The sequence below is a fragment of the Trachinotus anak genome, unplaced genomic scaffold (assembly GCF_046630095.1).
Source record: "Trachinotus anak isolate AG129_WGS33_773 ecotype Australia unplaced genomic scaffold, CSIRO_AGI_Tana_v1 ptg000007l, whole genome shotgun sequence".
NCBI lineage: Eukaryota > Metazoa > Chordata > Actinopteri > Carangiformes > Carangidae > Trachinotus > Trachinotus anak.
Window position 1 is genome coordinate 21,033,674 of NW_027273858.1, and position 18,399 is coordinate 21,052,072.

The 18,399-nt window shown below is 42.2% G+C and overlaps 1 protein-coding gene across 9 annotated transcripts; it reads right to left on the minus strand.

Annotated features, from left to right (window-relative positions):
- Positions 1 to 18,035, minus strand: ikzf1 (IKAROS family zinc finger 1 (Ikaros)). 9 transcript variants are annotated; one of them, XM_071481345.1, is made up of 8 exons: positions 17,627 to 18,035; positions 12,979 to 13,032; positions 12,699 to 12,812; positions 6,290 to 6,559; positions 4,558 to 4,725; positions 2,741 to 2,866; positions 2,189 to 2,293; positions 1 to 1,674 (listed from the first exon to the last, which is right to left on the minus strand). In XM_071481345.1, the coding sequence occupies exons 1-8, from the start codon at positions 17,919 to 17,921 to the stop codon at positions 965 to 967; spliced, it is 1,842 nt and encodes a 613-aa protein (XP_071337446.1). In that variant the 5' UTR covers positions 17,922 to 18,035; the 3' UTR covers positions 1 to 964. The 9 variants fall into 9 exon arrangements, with proteins under 9 accessions (XP_071337446.1, XP_071337445.1, XP_071337444.1 ...); XM_071481344.1 differs by having other exon boundaries at positions 2,159 to 2,290; positions 17,627 to 18,034; XM_071481343.1 differs by having other exon boundaries at positions 2,159 to 2,293; positions 17,627 to 18,034.
- Between the last annotated feature and the right edge of the window lie 364 nt (positions 18,036 to 18,399).

Genomic DNA, 18,399 nt, shown 5'->3' on the forward strand with positions numbered 1-18,399 from the left:
TTTGTGCATATATAAAATATCCTTTATTGATATTTTGCAAGCATAAAGCTCCCTTCAAATGGCTCACCTTCATTTTGTGAGTGAAACAATTCTCAGCCATCAGGTATAAAACAAAAAGGCCAGGATCAGCAGCAGTCATGTTTTCACCTCAAATACATTAAGTACAGTTGAACAGAAAAAGATGCAACTTTTTTTAAAAAACTAACCTACAGACAAACAACGATAATTATAATAAATACAAATAACAGACAGGAGTGTAAATGTGATATAAATAATATGTAGGCTGTTACAAATACAAGAACAGGGTGGAACTGGAGGGAAATGTGAGGTTATCTACACTGATTGTTACGTTTTCATTGATTGCATTTAATACCGACGTTAAAGTAGGTTTTTCCTGCTTTAAAAACAGCTGCAGAATCTTTTACTGACGTTTTAGACACTTCACTACAGAGATGGTTCAATGAATAGATGGAATTTTTTTCTATTTTAAAAACTAAATAAAAAAAAAAGTTGCGGCCTCATTTTCAGAAAGAAAAAGTCACATTTATACATTTTACACACACAACGACTGTAAATACATGATTTCAACCTGGTGCCTCAGCTGTGTCGTCTTCACTGGGCATATTTTGTTTCTTTAAAAAAAAAAAGACAAATGAATGACTGGTCTTTATTTTGAGTGTGGTATTTGAAATGAAAATAAATGGATATTGTAATAATTGTACACATTTATTTGTTTTCAACAAACATGCATCTTTGTATAAAAAACACAACTTTCAGACTTCAACAGTGTATTTTACATTTTGTTTTTCTATTCATTTGTTTCAGGTGCAGGTCTGTGAGTGAGTGTGTGGGACATTTTTTCCATATACACCTGTTTGTCTGTGCCAAACTGTGTGTGTGTGTTTGTGTGTGTGTGTGTTTTCGTGTTTGTGTGTTTGTGTGTGTGTGTGTGTGTGTGTGGGGCTCAGTAGCGATGCTCCCCTCGCGTTATGTGAGAGGAGAACTCGTATCGGTCTTGACTCCGATGACCGCAGAGGTTGCACTCGAAGGGGTCTCTGAAGCCGTGGCAGCCCATGTGAATGGTGTACATGACGTGGTCCAGGAAGAGAACGCGGCAGTGTTCGCACCGGTACGCCCTCACCTGCTCCCCGTCCGCCGTCACCACCTTGAAGCCCTCGGAGGCCATCTCCATGCTGGCCCGGATGGCCTCGTACTGCCTCTGCTGCTCCTCCTTCACTAGAGGGAGCACGCCGTTCCGCACCCCCGAGGTGATGTGATTGGTCAGGTAGATGAGGCCGGGGGCCGTGCCGCCTGGACGATCCTCGTTGTTGCTCTCGGTATCGGTGGAGTCTTGGCCGCTGTGGCTGGGCGAGCCGTCCTTCTCGCTGGAGGCGGACTTGGAGTTGGAGAGCAGCAGCAGGTTCTCAGCCGCACTGTCTTTGGCTGACAGGCTGTGGCCCGTCCCCCCGTGGCCGTCGGGCGCCTGCTTGTGGAGAGGGTAAATGGAGCTGAGGCCCACATCAGAAGAGGAGGCTGGGGAGGTCTGGACCAGAGGCCGGAGCGACTCGGCCCCCAGGTAGCTGATGGCACTGTTGATGGCCTGGTCAATGACATGGGGCTGAATCAGCTCTCCTGCTCCTCCGTCGTAGGAGAGGTCGGACAGACGTTTGTCACCTGAGAGACAGAGCAGAAACGTGAAGGTTCCACTTTCACCTACACCCTGTGACCTCTAGCTGAGGCTGAAAATGACTCACTGTTATTATTTCTTCTGGTCTATTTCTAGCCTTATACTAGCATTTCCTCTCTTAATATTTTATTTTCCCCTCATTATTGTGAAGATTATCATAATTTTAATGTAAAATTACTATCCAGGATTAAACACTCAGGAAACATTAAAACAAAGTCTTTTCTAACAGTGATTAAACAAATTAAAGCCACAATCCCTGATCAGGCTGAACTGCAAAAACAGGCTTTTTTCTGTAATATACTGCATGCATTCTGCAGAGCCAAGGTGGCAAAGAAAAATGCTCAAATAATTAACACAAAACACACAGCAGCTTCACCTATGCAGCTTTCATAGGTGCAGCAGTTACACTAGTTTTTCAGCAGAAGTAGCAACATTGCATTTATCACAAAGGAAGCAGATTTCAGCCCTTACCCACAAACTTCTGTGGCATAGTGCTCTTACGTTTAGCTACATTATTAGCTAGTCTGTCTAGCACCAAGGCTCTGTCAGATCCCGTCTGGCTTAAGTCTTCCCTCTGCTCATTCTGGTTGCTTTCTTCCTTTACTACTGGAAAGCAAGACAGAGAAGTAGATTTCAGAGTCAAGGTAGTTTGAGTTTTAACTGGTTTAAAGCGATGAACTGCTGCATGGCAACACATGCCTGATGGTATTTTCCTCACAGAGCACAGAGCGGACTATTCTGACACGTGTGAAGCGCTTGGTCTGTAAATATAACATCTGTTCATGCTCACAGATCAAGTGTAGATGTGTTTCTATGCTTTGCACAAAGTATTCTACAAGTGTGTTCATTTAATTCATGACTGCAGAGGATATATGGGAGCCTGTGTTTGAATGGAAATGACATGAATTTAACATGACTTGTTGGAGCATTTAGTAACTGCAGCATTGTCAGCATAGTACGCTGCTGTCGTGTGCATACAGAGTCCTGCGCACAGGGTAAAGTAGGTCATCAGATTTGGGTGAAAGCGCAGTGAGCGTCTTACGAGGCACCAACCTGTGTAGATGCTGTTCTGCAGCCCCATGCACTGGAGGTAGTTGTGGCACCGCTCCTTGTGCTCCTCGAGAGAGCTGCGCTGCTTGTAGCTCCGCCCACAGTAAGCACACTTGTGGGGTTTTCCAACTGTAAAAAAAAAACAACAAAAAAAAAAAAACACTTTATCAGCAACCAGAGCAGTGGAATATTCTGTGCAGTGACTGATATTAAAGTGATAACCCACAGAGTTTTTAAATAAATACATTTTGGTTTAGTTACATAATCAAAGTTCATCTGCTGCTCTCTATGACCTTTCGTGGAAAAACGCAGGAAGTGATGGATTATACATTTCCAGATTGAGTTGAATGAATAGAAAATAAACTGGGTGTTTCGCATGAATAGGGGTCAGACACAGACAAGAGCTCCACCTACAGGAAACCCACAGAGAGGACCTGACAGTCCCGCCCACACTGCCCACAGATGATCTCTGGAAAGTCCAGTGGAAAAACTATACAAGCAGATTTTTATATTTCTTGGGATGACACGAACAAGGTCATGTCTTATGTATTTTTTGGGGGAATTCGGGAAGCAACTCATGGGGATTTTACATTGTCCAACTAAAAAACATACACATGGTGGGTATTTTTATAAGCTGACTCAATTTAAATTTTACTTTTATTCTTATGTCTACAAGAAAACCTACCATGACCTTTTAGTAAGGGATTGATTATTTCTCCAGAAATCTAGCTCTGGACTACATTTAGACCATATTTGGACTGGAGTGATATTTAGGGGTGGCGGTGGTGGGTTGAAGGACTCAAACTCTGGCTACAGCTCTGGGTGTAAGCTGGTGCTGTAGCGTTTTCCTCTGAGCCATAGAGCTGTGTTATTGTCAAAATGGATGACATCAATGTAGGCACTGTAATTTCTTTTGCGTTAGTTCTACATGCGTCATCCTGGTGTCATAAATACATGAAGCATGTATTCATCCACAGCTGAAAATAGCTGTAAAAAAATACAGTATTTACTCCTGTTTGAGTAACATTTGTTAAAAACTACAGTGCCCACCTGTTTTAGGAAATGACTGATCCTTGTTTGAAAAAAAAAGTGACCTGTTTTTAAAGATTTACATAGAAACAATGAGCTAAGGGTTCAGTGCTAATGAAGGGAAGTCAAAAGTATCAAGAGATGGATTATTGTTCTTAGGTCTTTTTTTGTTTTTTAACAATAACAAAATAGTTCTATTCTATAATAGGAATAATATTGATATAATAATAATTTCCCTGTTTTAAATATATCCTTTAGCCCAAGCTGCCTCAGTCCAGCAGTCTTTGCTTTTCATTTAATTCAGTTCAATAACCTGAGCATGTCAACTTAAAAGTGCTTGAGACAACTAATTCAGTATCATCTGATCATGCTACTTTCATTTTTGTGAACATTGTTGTTTGTTAATCTGCACATCAGTGTAAGTTTCAGCAGCTCAACCTTTTACCTTTTAGTTTAGCTATTCAGAGCAGGCCTTGTGAGCATACTGTTTACACCCAAAACATTTCATTAACACATACTTCTGCAAAGCATTTGCAAAAAAAAAAAGAAAAAAAAGTGACACCATATCTACACCCTGTCAACTTCCCCTTATATAGACCCGGGCTCTTGCTGTATGCACTGCAGAACATGTCATGCCTTTTGTAAAGGCTTCCACCCAGTGTTCCTCGAATTACCATGTGTGCAGAAGTTTGCAGTGTGTGTGTGTGTGTGTGCGTGTGAGTGTGTGTGTGTGTGTGTGTGTGTGTGTGTGTGTGTGTGTGTGTGTGTGTGTGTGACCTTTGCGTACTCACCCGAGTGGGTGCGTAAATGACCAGTGAGGGCGTCCCTCCTGCGACAGGCGTAGCTGCACAGGTGACATTTGAAGGGTTTCTCCCCTGAATGGAGCTTGATGTGGCGCAGCAGGTTACCCTTCTGGGTGAAAGAGGCACCGCACTGGCTGCACTGGAAAGGACGTTCTCCTGGGGGGCCAAGAACACAACAGACACACACTGTACTGTAAAGAGGCAGATAAAATACAGAAAAAAACTGAAAAAATAAATAATAATTTATATGTTTTCACTGGCACCCAATTTAAAAAAAATTTTTTTTTCATATATTAGTTCATGATTTTTAAGGCTTTTCGTGATCGCACTGCTCTCACCATGTTTGATCCCTGCACTGACAACAATAAAAGCACAAAGTCTTTGTCTCTTCTATGTGGAGAAGAAGCAGGCTGCGGCTGTGGGAATGTGGGGTCACTGCATTACAAGCATCCCGAGCGCCAGAGACAAGCTGGATGATGGAGCGTCTCCGGGGCAGAGAGCGATCCAGCTGCCTGTGGGAGGGTTTCACAGCAGAGTGACACTCCATCTCTCCATGCTCCCCCTGCCCCACCGACTTCTGGCACTCTGATCGAACAAGAGCCTTTCAGACTCAGCCTGCCAGTTCCGTAATGCACCATTGCCTAGGTCAATTTGATCTGAAAATCTCATTTTTTACTCTTCTTCGTCTCTAAAATAAGAGCGGCACATCACAATGCAAATTCAGCCTCATTTGAATAAAGCGAAGGAAACACTTTGTGTTGAGAGCCAGTCTTCCTGATCAGCGCCTCTGGAATAAACCAATATCCAGCCTCTCTCCGAGTGTTGTGGCATTCTGTGAGAACGTTTTAATATGGCTTTTTTTTTTTTTTTTTTTCAAAGGGCCCCCCATAAAATAAGAGTCACCAGTGAAGCAGCAAAAATATATAAAAAAGGAAATTCATTAAAAATGCATTTCAGGAGCAAAGACTCACCACAGAATATTTTCTATTTAAATAGGAGGCACTTCATTATATCCTTTATTGTACTTTCTTTTGCATTTACATTAGTCTAGTGTTCCTTTCTTCCATTTTGAGTTTCATTAGTTTCTAAAGCTTGACAGTTAAGTGCCTTTTTCAAAAATGTTCCCCACCACTGGTTTGGCTTCATTACAATAGAATATCAATTTTGAAATTTGAAAAACTTTTAATAGCCAGATAATTGTCACTTCATGGAGATACCATTAATTGCAGCAGATATCCTGTTTCTCAACTGAGGGCGTTTTTTTTTTGTTTTTTTTTTTTTTCCCCTTCGGACCAACTTTAGCTACTTTATCGCACAATAATTTGATCAGTTGCTGTTGCTTGTCATGTGGTGATTCAGAGTCATTTAGATGAACAATAATGAATGCTAATGGTATGCTCAAAGTCTATTTCACGCACGATAGGAGGGTCTACATGCATACAGCCTGCTATTACAACTACAACTGAGTATAAGGGTGTCTCTGAGGTCGGATCTGTACAACTGTCTCTAATTGTTGTGTGAAGGCAAAGCTGCTATTGTGAGACTGCTTGTGTTAATGCCAAAATATAGTGGGAGACAACTACTCTGAGATCTTCACTTTGGCCATATAAAGTCTAAAGAACTGCTGTAAATCTGGGGAGGAGCCATAGCAGACAGCTTTCTCATACTGACAGTGAACATGGGTGCAAAGGAAGGGCAAGAAGTATTGCAGGTGGCTTACCAGTGTGGCTTCGCTTGTGCACCATCAACACATTGGGGCCAATGCAAACTATCCCACAGATATCGCACTTGAGCTTCCCGTTGGGCAGCCGGATACCGCCGGCCGAGGAGAAGGCCTTGGCTTCGGGGCTCGGCTGTGAGCCGTTCACCTTGGCCCCCGAGGCATCGATCACGCGCAAGTCTTCCGCACACTCCTCCTCCTCCACGCCATTCATGTCACAGGCCAGCCCATTCTCCTCATCACTGCGAGCCTCAACTTTAATGTTACAGGCTGGAAAAGAGGGCAAGGGGGGAGGGGGGGTGGCGACGGTTTAGAATACGAGCATGCTTCTTTCATGATGTTATATACTGAAGATGGGCAGTTTGTCAGTGTGATATTGATACTGTGACATGAGAATAATAAGAAAATGCATGTGATGAACCTTTTTTTCATGTTTGAGTTTGAGTTTCATTATCATTGTTATTTAGAATTGTCCTTAATCTTATTACATTTTTGTAATTTATTGATTTCATACATTTATCTTTGTCCTACTGTTTGGCCTTTTATTTTGGTGAGATACTTTGATAAACTTGTGTTTTGTTTAGTTCTTTCTCACCTACAAACTTTTTTTTTTGTCTAAATGAGACACGTATTATTCATTAGTTATTAATTACATGGTTACTGACTCATTTTATAAGGACTTTGAACAGTAATTTGCAGCTGTGAAACTGAACTTTCAAACTCATTATTATGAAATATGTCCCGGCCTTATTGGGATTCACTAAGGACAGCAGGGTCTATCACTATGGTTCTGTTCATCCCCTCTTTCTTCTGTCGTGTGTGTAACAGCACTGCAACTGCACTATAATATAAACTAGGGCAACAACGGCTTTGTAATGACAGACCTTTAGTGCACAATACGACATTTTCATGTTTACCGGGATGCTGCATCTAAACTTCAAAAACCTTCTCCTCCTGTTTCAGGCATTTTTTGTGACTTCAGCCTGAGAAAAGTCAACAAGCATCAGATAAGATCGGCCCACAGCCGACACATTTAAGCTGTACGCTGCTGCTGCTGCTTATTTCTCTCAAAGCGTCGCAGTAGATTTCATAAGGACACACAGGTGGAGAGCATGTCTACTGTTTGAGGACATCAGTGATGAGATGAAGAAACACACATCATCTCACGCCATCACACTTTTTTGGTGAAACAAATGACAGCAAGATAAACAGGAAACAGAGACACAGGAAGCAGTGCGAAACTAGGGACGACAGCGGTGTGCATCAGAGCAACAGAGTGCGATGAACACACACACACACACACACACAGATGAGCACACACACACGCATACACACCATCTTGTTCATTTACAGGGGTCTTGATTTGCCTTGCTTTTGACATTTCCAGTTTTTTAGAGAACAGAAAGTAAATGCTGAATGACTCATGAATGGAAGCTCTCATCTGTGGATCTATAAGAAAAATATCTATTGTCTCTAGTCTGGTGTTCCCAAAGTAATAGGAAAAGAGAAGTGCCCTGTGTGTTAAACCACCAGCTCCTTCTTTTTCCCACCAGAGAACTTTAGAAACATTTAAGAGAACTGACAGATCTTGCAAGTCCCAGAGTGTGGTTTTCATGTCATGGTGGCGGCCTGATTTCCCCATGCCTCTACCTCTGTTTGTACAACTGAAGAGGAAGAAGTGGAAATCATGAAATATAGGAATCTATGGAAAAGGGGAAGCTTCAGAAAGAGGGCCTGTCTAACTGAAATACCAAGAATTATGGAGAAGTGACAGAAAGGGAAGCACGGGAAAGGAATTGTAAAACAGTCTAACTGAAACAGGTTTTTTTTTGTTTGTTTGTTTGTTTCTTTTTTGCAGGAGTCTCATTTTCACCGAGAGCCACGAACATGAATCCCCTAACGTACAGAGTGTTTCCCATAGAGAGCAGGAGGAGGAGCATAATTTGAAAACTAACAGGATCATGAGATGTTTATGATCGCTTTTCCGATCAAAGTCACATAATGTGATCATCCATCTCCACTCACACGATTTCTCTTATTTTCTGTCACAGGAGAAACAATCTCCTCATCTGCTTGACTATTGATACTTTTTGGACAATCTCTCTGGTCTCTCTGCTGAACAGATGAGATAAAACAAACACAGACTGTGCACGCAAAGAGAAGAAAGGCAAAGAGAACAAAATGCTGCCTAACTTCTGTTAAAGTGCAAGAGATGAGGATGAGCTAACAAACATACCTCATGCATCCAAAATACAATACAATGAGGATAGCAATGCATGTAAAAACAAAACTCTTATGCAATCATATGATCTGGCTGTACGTGCATTTACACGAATAACTTGAGACAGTCGTTCTCACCCGTGTTGTACCCCCACATCCCTGTCACAGTTACCTCTTCATCTACAGCCACAATTTATTTTGCATTACTTCTAGCAAACTAAACTTTTCCATTAATTTCAGATACCTACTTTAACAATTTATTCATTATCTTTAGCTAAATATTTGAGTCACTTACCCATTATTTTCAAATATTAGGCCGTTTATCCGATATGTTAACTCTTTAAAATGTTTCTCCATTACTTTTAGTTAACTACTGCTTACTACTTACTACTTCAATATATTGTTAACTATTTATCTGTTACTTTTAGCTAACATTATTTATTAACCTTTAGCTAGCTACTTCAGTTAGCCCACTTTTAGCTAACTGTTTCAACTTCTCTCTAATAGTTTACACCCACTCTAAATAAGTGGTGTTCAGGTGACTCAATGTGAAGATTGTTTTGGTTTCTTTTTAAAATGTCATTGCTATTTTTGCTATTTAAAAAAAAGTTTATCTGTTACTTTTAGCTAAATACTGCATACCATTTTTTTAATCTATTGTTACTATTTATCTGTTACTTTTAGCTAATATTATCTATTCACTTTTAGCTAGCTACTTTAATTAGCCTTCTTTTAGCTAACAATGTTTACACATAGCCTTCCTCCATGCAACTGCAGAAGTTCTCCCCTGGTTGGGAAGACATACTTACACCAACCGTGAACATTTTGTGAACTGCAGTCAAGTTGTGCACGTGTCCTTCCCTTTGCATCTGCAGAGGTGAAAGACAATTACACTTGCACTGAGCAGCCAGAGTCACCTTTTTTTTTGGAGATTTTACATTGCACATGTTGCAAAACATGCATCTGTATTTCTCACTTCAACCGCCAAGGTTTTTCAGTCAAGCATAAGCACATTAATGGTGATGTAAGTGTCTAAAAAAAAAGTTAAGGTAAAGGGACTTTTGAGGGCAAGCGATCGAATTTTGGTGCATTTGCATATCACAAAGCTCGAAAGCAAAACCACTTCAACCATCCTTATTTAATTCATGGTTTTAGCCACAACACTGCTGACTGCCGGGATTTTCTGGATAACTTACGGGGAGTTGTAAAATTATGTAAATCAATAAAAAAGCTTAATCAGACCATTGCCTCGCTAAATATTAGCGAGAGGCATTTCTCTGCTCATGGAGCTACAGCCACTGATCCAGGAAAAAAAAATCAATTTCACAACAATTTAAACCCTAAATCATAGACTGCATTTTGTATATTCTCACTGATTCAAGGAAAATGAATAGTTGGAACAATGCATTAAAAACCGTTATGTTTATCTGCAGTTGTCAGTTCCTGAAACATATAGCAGCAAGGCTCTCAGGTTATCAGCCAGCTGAAGCGGACAGAAGGGAACCATGAAAGCTGCGCTGCCCCCCCCCCCCCCCGCTTCTCATGGATATGGGGAAGTTGTGACTAAACTGGGAGTAGGAAGAAGGCTTTTTACTTTATATCATGTTTGTCACAGTCACACATCCTGATTAGCTCTTTTTGGGAAGCAACTGTCAGATCACATAGTAGACAAACAAACAATAAAATTGTTATAACGTGGTGTGGATCTCATCCTCAGATTACACGGGTGACAAAAGGCTGTGACAAACAAATGTATTTTTAAAAAGCTATAGCATTAGTGGCCCCCAAAAAAAGAAGAAATCATCAAGCTGTATTAACAAGAGATCAATAGAAGGTACTAAGCAGCAAGTGTAGCAAGTGTATTAGTGGTGCAGTGTGGAGACACAGGGAGCCTTCTGGAGGTTCCTGTTACTGACTTGTGCTGCTCTCACTGCCTGAAAATAACCCTATGTGCAAGGTAGTGGAACCACATGTGTTAAACCACGCCAGCAGCACACTCAACGCCACTTGCAGGAACACCAAAAACAGCCTGCTTTTCCCCTCACACTTTTTTTTTCTTTCTTTTTTTTTTTTTTTAAACTCGCCTCCATGTTTTCGGGAACTAGACAGCTCAGTCTCCCTCTCAGTCTCATGTCTCTGAAATAGCAAAGGTTCTGTCTGAATCACTGAAAGTGAAAGAGAAATGGTTTAACTGGGATGTCGTGAAGACCATCTTGTGACTGCAACCAAATGTGTCTCCATGCTTTTTTCAGTTGCAGCTGCATAAGACCGTGAAATTTATTTCATCGGCTTTTCCCTGACAATTTTCTAAACAGGAGCAGTAAAAAAAAACAAAAAAAAAAACAAGTTCACTTTAACATGCAAGCCTCATGCTTGGAGTCATACATGTGAGGATTGCAACATCGTGAATACGCAGCAACACCGACGATCCCAGGCTGTGAAGACTTATTTGCAACAGGAAACAACCTGGCTTTTGAGGTTTTTCGAGCTGTCGATACTTTTGAGGTCCCGTGTCCCACATTTAGCCCCCCCCAACCCCCCCTGCGTTTTGCCTTTTTCATTACAGAGAACTGAGCAGCACATGATCCTGGGTGATAATTATAACTCTTTCGGGCTTTTATCGCAGAGGCAGTGATGCATAGATGTACCAGATACTTGCACTTCCCTTCTTTCGCTCTTTGGGCTCCTTTTCTCTCTCCCTATATAGACACATGTGCACACACACTCATACTGAATAGGGATTGAACAGACATCCACGCTGCCGGCTGTGACCTCTTTACTGTCTCTACCTGCTGCAAATGAAAGTTAAACATTTAAATCATCTGTTATCACTGTTTCCCGTTTTTCCAGATCGTACTAAACGTCCATCAGTCGCCTGAGATGAGATGAAACGTGGCCCTGCACACGCTGCCTGACTCGACTTAACACGGTTTCATCCTTCAGTTGTGATCGCAGCACTCAATCTGAAGCGTTCAGAAATTCCAGCATGACAACTCAACAGTCATAAAGTCAAACACAGAGCATTTGTGAGTGTGTGTGCAGGTGTGTGACCTATGTGGTGTAGTGATGCACTGATCTCTCTTCAGCTTGGCACTGTTCCTGAACTCTTTATCTCCAGGAGTGTTGAAACTGTCTGAAGGCAAGTTCTTCTTAGGAAACTCTTACACATCCTATTTCAGTTTCCTCTCATATTTTATTTTCAACTGAGTGCTGCTTAATCTTCGCTGTTATCCGGATAAGTGGAAAAAACACAGATAGGATGGTTGAACTTGAGCTGTCATGCTTGCTTTTCTTTTCTTTTTTTTTGCCATTGAGTTAAAATATTTGCCACAATGAAAATAAAATATACCACCCACAATCATGAACCTGAGTCTCTTTTTGCTCTTTAACTGTCTCCTCAGACTTGTCTGATTCTTTACATCTCGATATACCTCCTGTCTTTGCTTTGGATACAGATTAAAAAAAATAATTCAATGAATGTGGACTGGATTTGGACATATTCATGTGCTTTAACAAACTATTAATGTCATGAATAAACAATAAATATAAAGAGAAAAATAATACTGAAGTCTTGCTGTCATTTAAAACTGACTTGCATTTAATGACCAATGATTTCACCACCCACGTCAGAGGACTAGAGATAAATATACACTGCCGATGTGAATCCCCTCTTGCACGCTTCATCCTTATTTTCACCATGATATTCCCTGGCTTGATGTTCACAAACTCAAATCAAGGCCACATTAGCTATTCCTTAAGATTCGGCTTATTAACGACATACCATGGATCAAAGAGGTCTTTTTTTTTTTTTTTTTTTTTACCTTTTCTGCCAATGACCTAAATGTGTCTCTTTGCAGCTTTAAATTAATTTTTCCAAGGGATTTGGAACAGCAAATTTCTCCCACTGGATGTGCCTGGGATTAAGTTATGAAAACATTTTAATGCTTTTTTTATATATATGTTATCCTTTTGATAGCCACATTAGTTTCATGTAAGCGTTTTACTCTGATTTGGAGGCTTTGGGAGTGAATACATTACTGCTGGGAAAGGCACCACTGTGGTTTTGACTCATTTTCATTGCCGCTTCATGGGATACTCTCTACCTAATGTCGCAGTCACACACTCATACTACTAATTTACAAAAGCATCAGTGATGTTCTGAGTGGCTGTGGGTGCATTTGCCCCGTACCTTTGTCCCCTCTGTTGTTCTGCTGGTGGGTGGAGCCGGCTGACAGGTCCTCAGGGACGGCCATGGGCTCCTCTGCCTCCTCGGACGCTTCGTTGGCAGGGGGGCTGTCCCTGCCTGGGGAGACACACACCGGCAAACACCCATCAGTCACTATGCAACCCCTCGATGTGTTTCATTCAGGAGAGGCAAAATTACCCCCAGGTGGGTGTAAGAGCCTGTCTGTGGGCCTATTGTATCTACTTTCTGCACTCAGTGGCTCAATCATGCAGCAGTCTTTTACCTGGCATCTGGGCCATTTCCTGGGCTTCCTCTGTCTCCATGCGGTGCAAGTACTCTAATGGGAGAGAGATGGAGATGTATTTGTGTGTGAGTTTAATCAAGTGCAGGCCGAGAAAACAACATTATAAAAAGCTCCAGTGGAGTAAAAGGTGTACTTCTCGGCATGACTCCGTCACCTCAGCAAGATCGCTCCTGTCACAGCCGCAGACACACCACTGTCCCCCACATTACATTACAAAGAATCACAGACATTTTCATTACAAGTCTGACAGAGAGACTGAGCTTGGAAAGTGGCTCGGCTCTGGCTGATGGAGCCCACTGGTAGCACGACTTTGCTGGGAATGAGCTTTCAGACCACATTTGTTATTTATTGTTAATTTCCTGCCACGTAATCATCCAAAAATGCAAACTGACTGCCGCAAAATTAAGCAGAAAATTAACTGGCCCCAGGTCACCGAGGATGCGGGTGTTTGCCGTGCCCAGCTGATCGGTGCTCGTGTTCTCTCTAATTTACTGAGCATGCATCGCTGAGCCCGCGGCCTGAGCACAGATGCATGCAAGCCGCAATCAGAAACAAAGAGGGGGAGAGAAAGTGAGAGCAGAAGAAGAAGAGGAGAGAAGATGGATATACAGTAGAGGCAGAGAGGTAGACAGCAAAGGGAGGGCAAGAAGTCAGAGGAGCAAATGCAACAGGACGCTGCAGAGAAAAGAAAAGAGACAGAAAAGCAGGCCAGAGGACAGAGAAGTTATCTTTATTTATTTCTTTTTTTTTTTTAGCAAGACGAGGCTGTCGAGTCCAGAAGCAATCCTCCGGCCAGGGCTGAATATCTGAGGAGTCACCAGTGCTCGTGGCCCCATTAATAATGGATGGCCCTCAAGCCTGCAGCAGATGGGCCCGACAGCCTCAGCCCCAGCTCCGCCACTTCAAGAAGCCCTCGGTGGGGCCGCTGCCCAGTCCAAGCAGCCACACAGGGAGAAGTGAAGCTCCCGAAAATAGCGAAACGAGCCCAAGGGAGAAGGGGAACCTAGGCCTTCCTGTTTTACTGACAGATGGCTCCACACATTTGGAACAAATAGTGGGAAGCGACCAGGCCGCTCTGTCGCAACACACAGTTTTCTGCGGAGTCAAGTCAGGAGCTCGGCGGCCTGCAGACGCCCAGGATGCAAGTGTGAAGGGGAGGAGGGAGGGAGGGTGGGAGGGCAGGGAGGGTGGGAGGGGGGGCAAAGGTCACTGGTGCAGATGATTTGTTCAGCACAACACAGGGGTGTCGCGTGTTACTGTGCTGAGCTCTGACTCGGCAGCGCCATGCTTCAGCATCTGGAGTTTGGAGGTCGGGTACAGAGGGAGGTATATTCTCATGTGCCCTTTTTTTCTGGGCAGATGGTGCGAGGGGAAACACGGATGCGTTGGTGGGGAGGGGGCTTCGACAGAAATAAAAAAAGAGAGTTCCTACATTCAGCCACAACCCGCTTGCGTAGGCATGTGGAAAGTAAGGTGCACGTAGATTATTCAGGAAGTAGCTATTTTGTTTGAGAAAGTAGTGCCGTTTTTATTTTCTTACATGTAACAAACATTTCTGTCTCTTCCTGTGTTGTTTTTAATTGTGCTTCAATCTTTAGACATCGTGCCGATAATCATTATGTGATGGACTGAACTATACCTGACATCTGCCAAAGTTCAAAATCTCACTCATTACACATGAAAACATACTTTTTTTTAACTAAAAAGCTGAGCAGGTAAAACCTTTTTATCCAACATCGTTTATGTAATTAATAACAGGATCTTTGGCCCTTATTGCTCATGTCCTGGCTGTGACCAGATGTGTGGGAGTGTGTGTGAACTGGGGGCAGGTGGAACCTTTCAGCCGGTGAAGTGGAAGTCACAGAAAAGACTTGTGAGACCTGTGACACAGAGAGCAGGGGGGACTGGAAAAGTTTTGGTCTGAGTACGTCAAGTGAGGAGAGGCAGGAAGAGGCTTGTGGGTTGACAGAATTCTCGGTCCTTCTCCTCTGTGTGTGTGTGAGTGTGTGCGTGTGTGCGTGTGTGTTTGGTGGATGGTGGTGGTGTGCTGTGGGGGGGGGGGGGGGGGGGGGGGGGGGGGGGTCGGGGCGGAGGGGGAGGTTGGGGGAGGGAGTTAGAGGCGTCTGCTCATAGTGAGGTGCAAAAGCTACACCAGGGAGCAGGGTGGAGATGAGAAACAACGAAACCGTTAACAGATACTGAGGACCACACCAGCAAAGCCTGGGTACCGTGGAGGAGGCTCAGACTCTGGTGTGTGTGCACATTAATAAACATAACACACATTCAAATAAACAGGCACACATGAAGTAACACTCAACTATACAAAAAGATGTAACAAAAAAAAACAAACTATTCTTGAGCGTCTCAGTTAGAAATAAATTCAGCTCTTGTAATAAAAATGTGTGCAATTTTAAAACCTGCAACAATATTAACTCAGTGTGACATAATTTGATTAAGTCTGTTACCTATAATTGATTGATTACCCATTAAAATCCAAAATAACTGTGATGTAAGACCAAAGAGGCCAATGTTAAATATTTTTAGATGTTTCTGCGTATGATGCAATAAAACATAGATAGATAGATAAACAGATAGATAGGTCCATAAATAGATAATCACTATATGTTTCCAATTTCATCATGTTTCCAATTTCATTCACAAACAAGTAAACAATATGAATCATAATTCTAACTATTTCTACCCATACACTAAAAGTTTCCACTTCAGACTGTTAAGACTTACTTAACAAACTTACTGACGAAGAATGAAAATATCTGAATTAGTAATTTAATAATTTTCACACCCGTGGGTTTGATGAGAAGTAATGAAGCTCCGACAGCTTTCTTATCAGCCATTAGGAGGAGAGATTGTCCTACACTGCCAAGCAATGTGGTACATGGTCACCATTTGTTCATATGCACATGGAGATTCTCATCAGTAATTCATGAAATCTATGGGTGTAAGTGGGTAGATAGCGTTAGCGGATGTGTTGTGGGAGCCTGTCGAGGGGGTGAGGGGAGAGTAAAGGTGCGCTGAAGAGAAGTTTCCTTCATTTGCATCTGACACACTTCACTACTCTGCTATTCAGACAGTACAATCATTTTAATAACTGTCTGTCTTCCTCTGCCCCCCCTCCTACTTCTGTTTCTACTGACAAGAAAGATAATGCGTCTGCAGACAGATTTGCACCACTTTCAGCACTTCTCTCTCTCCAACCGAGCCACCAAAAAGTCCTGTTTGAGCAGGTACTCGGGCTCATTTCCAAGCTTTAACATCTGAAATCCAACGTCATTTTCCACAAACTGTTGGTTTTTGTTGAGTGTTCGCATTTAAGTCTGATTTTAGAGAAGTTTCTGAGTAATTGACAACCTTTAAACAGTTCAGACTCATCAAAAAATTACAGTTAACTGAGATGATCTTCTAAAAAATACATGTCAGCCTGCGAAAAGCAGTTTCAGATGTGAACAAAGTGATGACAACTCACTGACACACAACTTTACCTTACACAAACCCAGACACAACTGCTGCCAATACAATTATTACATTGTGATTTGATTCTTAGTATGGGAAGTATTTGAACCTTCAGCAGGACCTATTACATTTTCTACAGAGGCTGAGTGACTGCAAACAGGAACTTTAGGTTTTGTTCGCGTTAAAAAGAAGAAAAACAATTAATTTCCTCAACAGTTTTTCAGTCTGGGCGTTGATGAGCAACTTTCCACCTCAGTGTAAAAAGTTTCTTCAGTCCTGCCTACATGTGTGTGCGTTTTTTTTTTGTTTTTTTTTTCACCCCTTCACACGTTCAGACGTTTAACAACTGTCACTGTGGCTCGAACAAGTGAATACAAAGCGTAACGGTATGGCAAATTATCAGATTTATCGATTATTGATTTCTTTGAGACGTTAGATAGGCGCGTTAGTCGGTGCGGACTGATTTCCTGTTTAAGCAGGAAAAAACATTCGGGTTTTTTAATTTGTTTGTATATTTGGTTTTTTTTTTTTTTTGGTTTTTTTTTGTTTTTTGTTTTTTGTCCTTGACAAATTTAATCAAACGGTTTTTATTGAATGAAAATGCGTCTTTGAATATTTTATGAGCGTCCGGACACAGAGACGATCTGAAGTTGAATGAGTGCGCACATCTGTTGCAACAGGTGCTAAAACAGGAGGGTAAAATGTATTAAACAGGTTGAAATCATAACGGCATAACCTAGATAATTAGTAGGACATGTAAGAAATTAGTTTAGTATTTTTATATAAATCTAAGTCACTGTGAAATAATTTATCCATATGTTCCCAGAAGAAAAAGACACATGGAAAATGGGGAACATCCCATTATTTTTCTCAAATTACTGTCTCCACAGAAACAAATAACGCGGTAAAATAATGTATTTTTCCTGTATTTAATTCTGAAAGGTACTCTGGTTTGTTAGTCCGTTACATGTCCCGCATCAGCAGAAAACGGGATCTGATGCTGCAGCGCACCTGCACCGAAACTACAAGGAGTCTTTTCCCGTCAGGTGCAAATGTCTCCTATAAAAACCTACACACAGCGATCTCGGCGCTAGAGGTCTTGACCAAGCGTTTGAGGTCAGCGTGGAGCTGAAAAGCGCGGTGGAAGTCACTTTACCTGCTATTCCTTGAGTTTGCAGTATGAAGTTCTTCCAACTCTCCCCGGCTCCATGTGCAGAAGGTCGCAGCGCCGCGGCGGCCCCATGGAGCTGCGCCCTGAGTCCCTCCCCTCTCCACTGCACTTCCTCGTTCCAGCCCAACATGACTATGTCTCTGAGCTCGACTGAGGCATTTTGCTTGCTTTTATCCACAGGCCGAGTCTGCAGCGGGGAGTCGAGCCACCGAGCCCTTGGCACTTGCTTTGTGCCGTGCCAATAAAAGCTGACACCCAGTAGACCATTACTGGCAGCCATGCATGAGATGGGATGAGGAGAGTGGACCGTTCATTGTTTATTTATTTCTTTCACACCGAGGAAGCTGATGAGGGGGACTCCTCACTTGCATATTGGACAGCTCCCCTTCTGTCACCTGTTCTGGCACACTGAAGCAGTCCATGAAATTAACACAAGCGTTTTCTTTCCTATATAATGAGGTTTTTTCTCTCTCTATAGTCTCTACTCTTCCTCTCCAGTGATTGTCCCTTTAGAGTCAGAGTCTCCTGTCCTCCCTCATCACATTAGTAGGTGTCCAGAATCAGGATTATGTCTGAACCTGAGCTAATCTTTTCTTTCTTTTTTTTTTTTTTTTTCAACATTTACTCTTAGTTGCTTTGTGTTTGAAGCTGCCTGTAAACAGAGCGCACCCTCCCTGAGTCAGAGGCTCAGTCCTGCAGATGATCATCGTGCTGATATGCACTATTTTCACCGAAATGTGGTTTTCCCTCTGGTTTTG

Coding starts and splice junctions, on each gene's coding strand:
- ikzf1 (XM_071481343.1), bottom strand. CDS start 17,921: ATGGCTGCCAGTAATGGTCTACTGGGTGTCAGCTTTTATTGGCACGGC. Junction 12,813..12,978: donor GGAAATGGCCCAGATGCCAG/GTAAAAGACTGC, acceptor GTGTCTCCCCAG/GCAGGGACAGCCCCCCTGCC. Junction 6,560..12,698: donor GAACAACAGAGGGGACAAAG/GTACGGGGCAAA, acceptor CCTCTTTTCCAG/CCTGTAACATTAAAGTTGAG.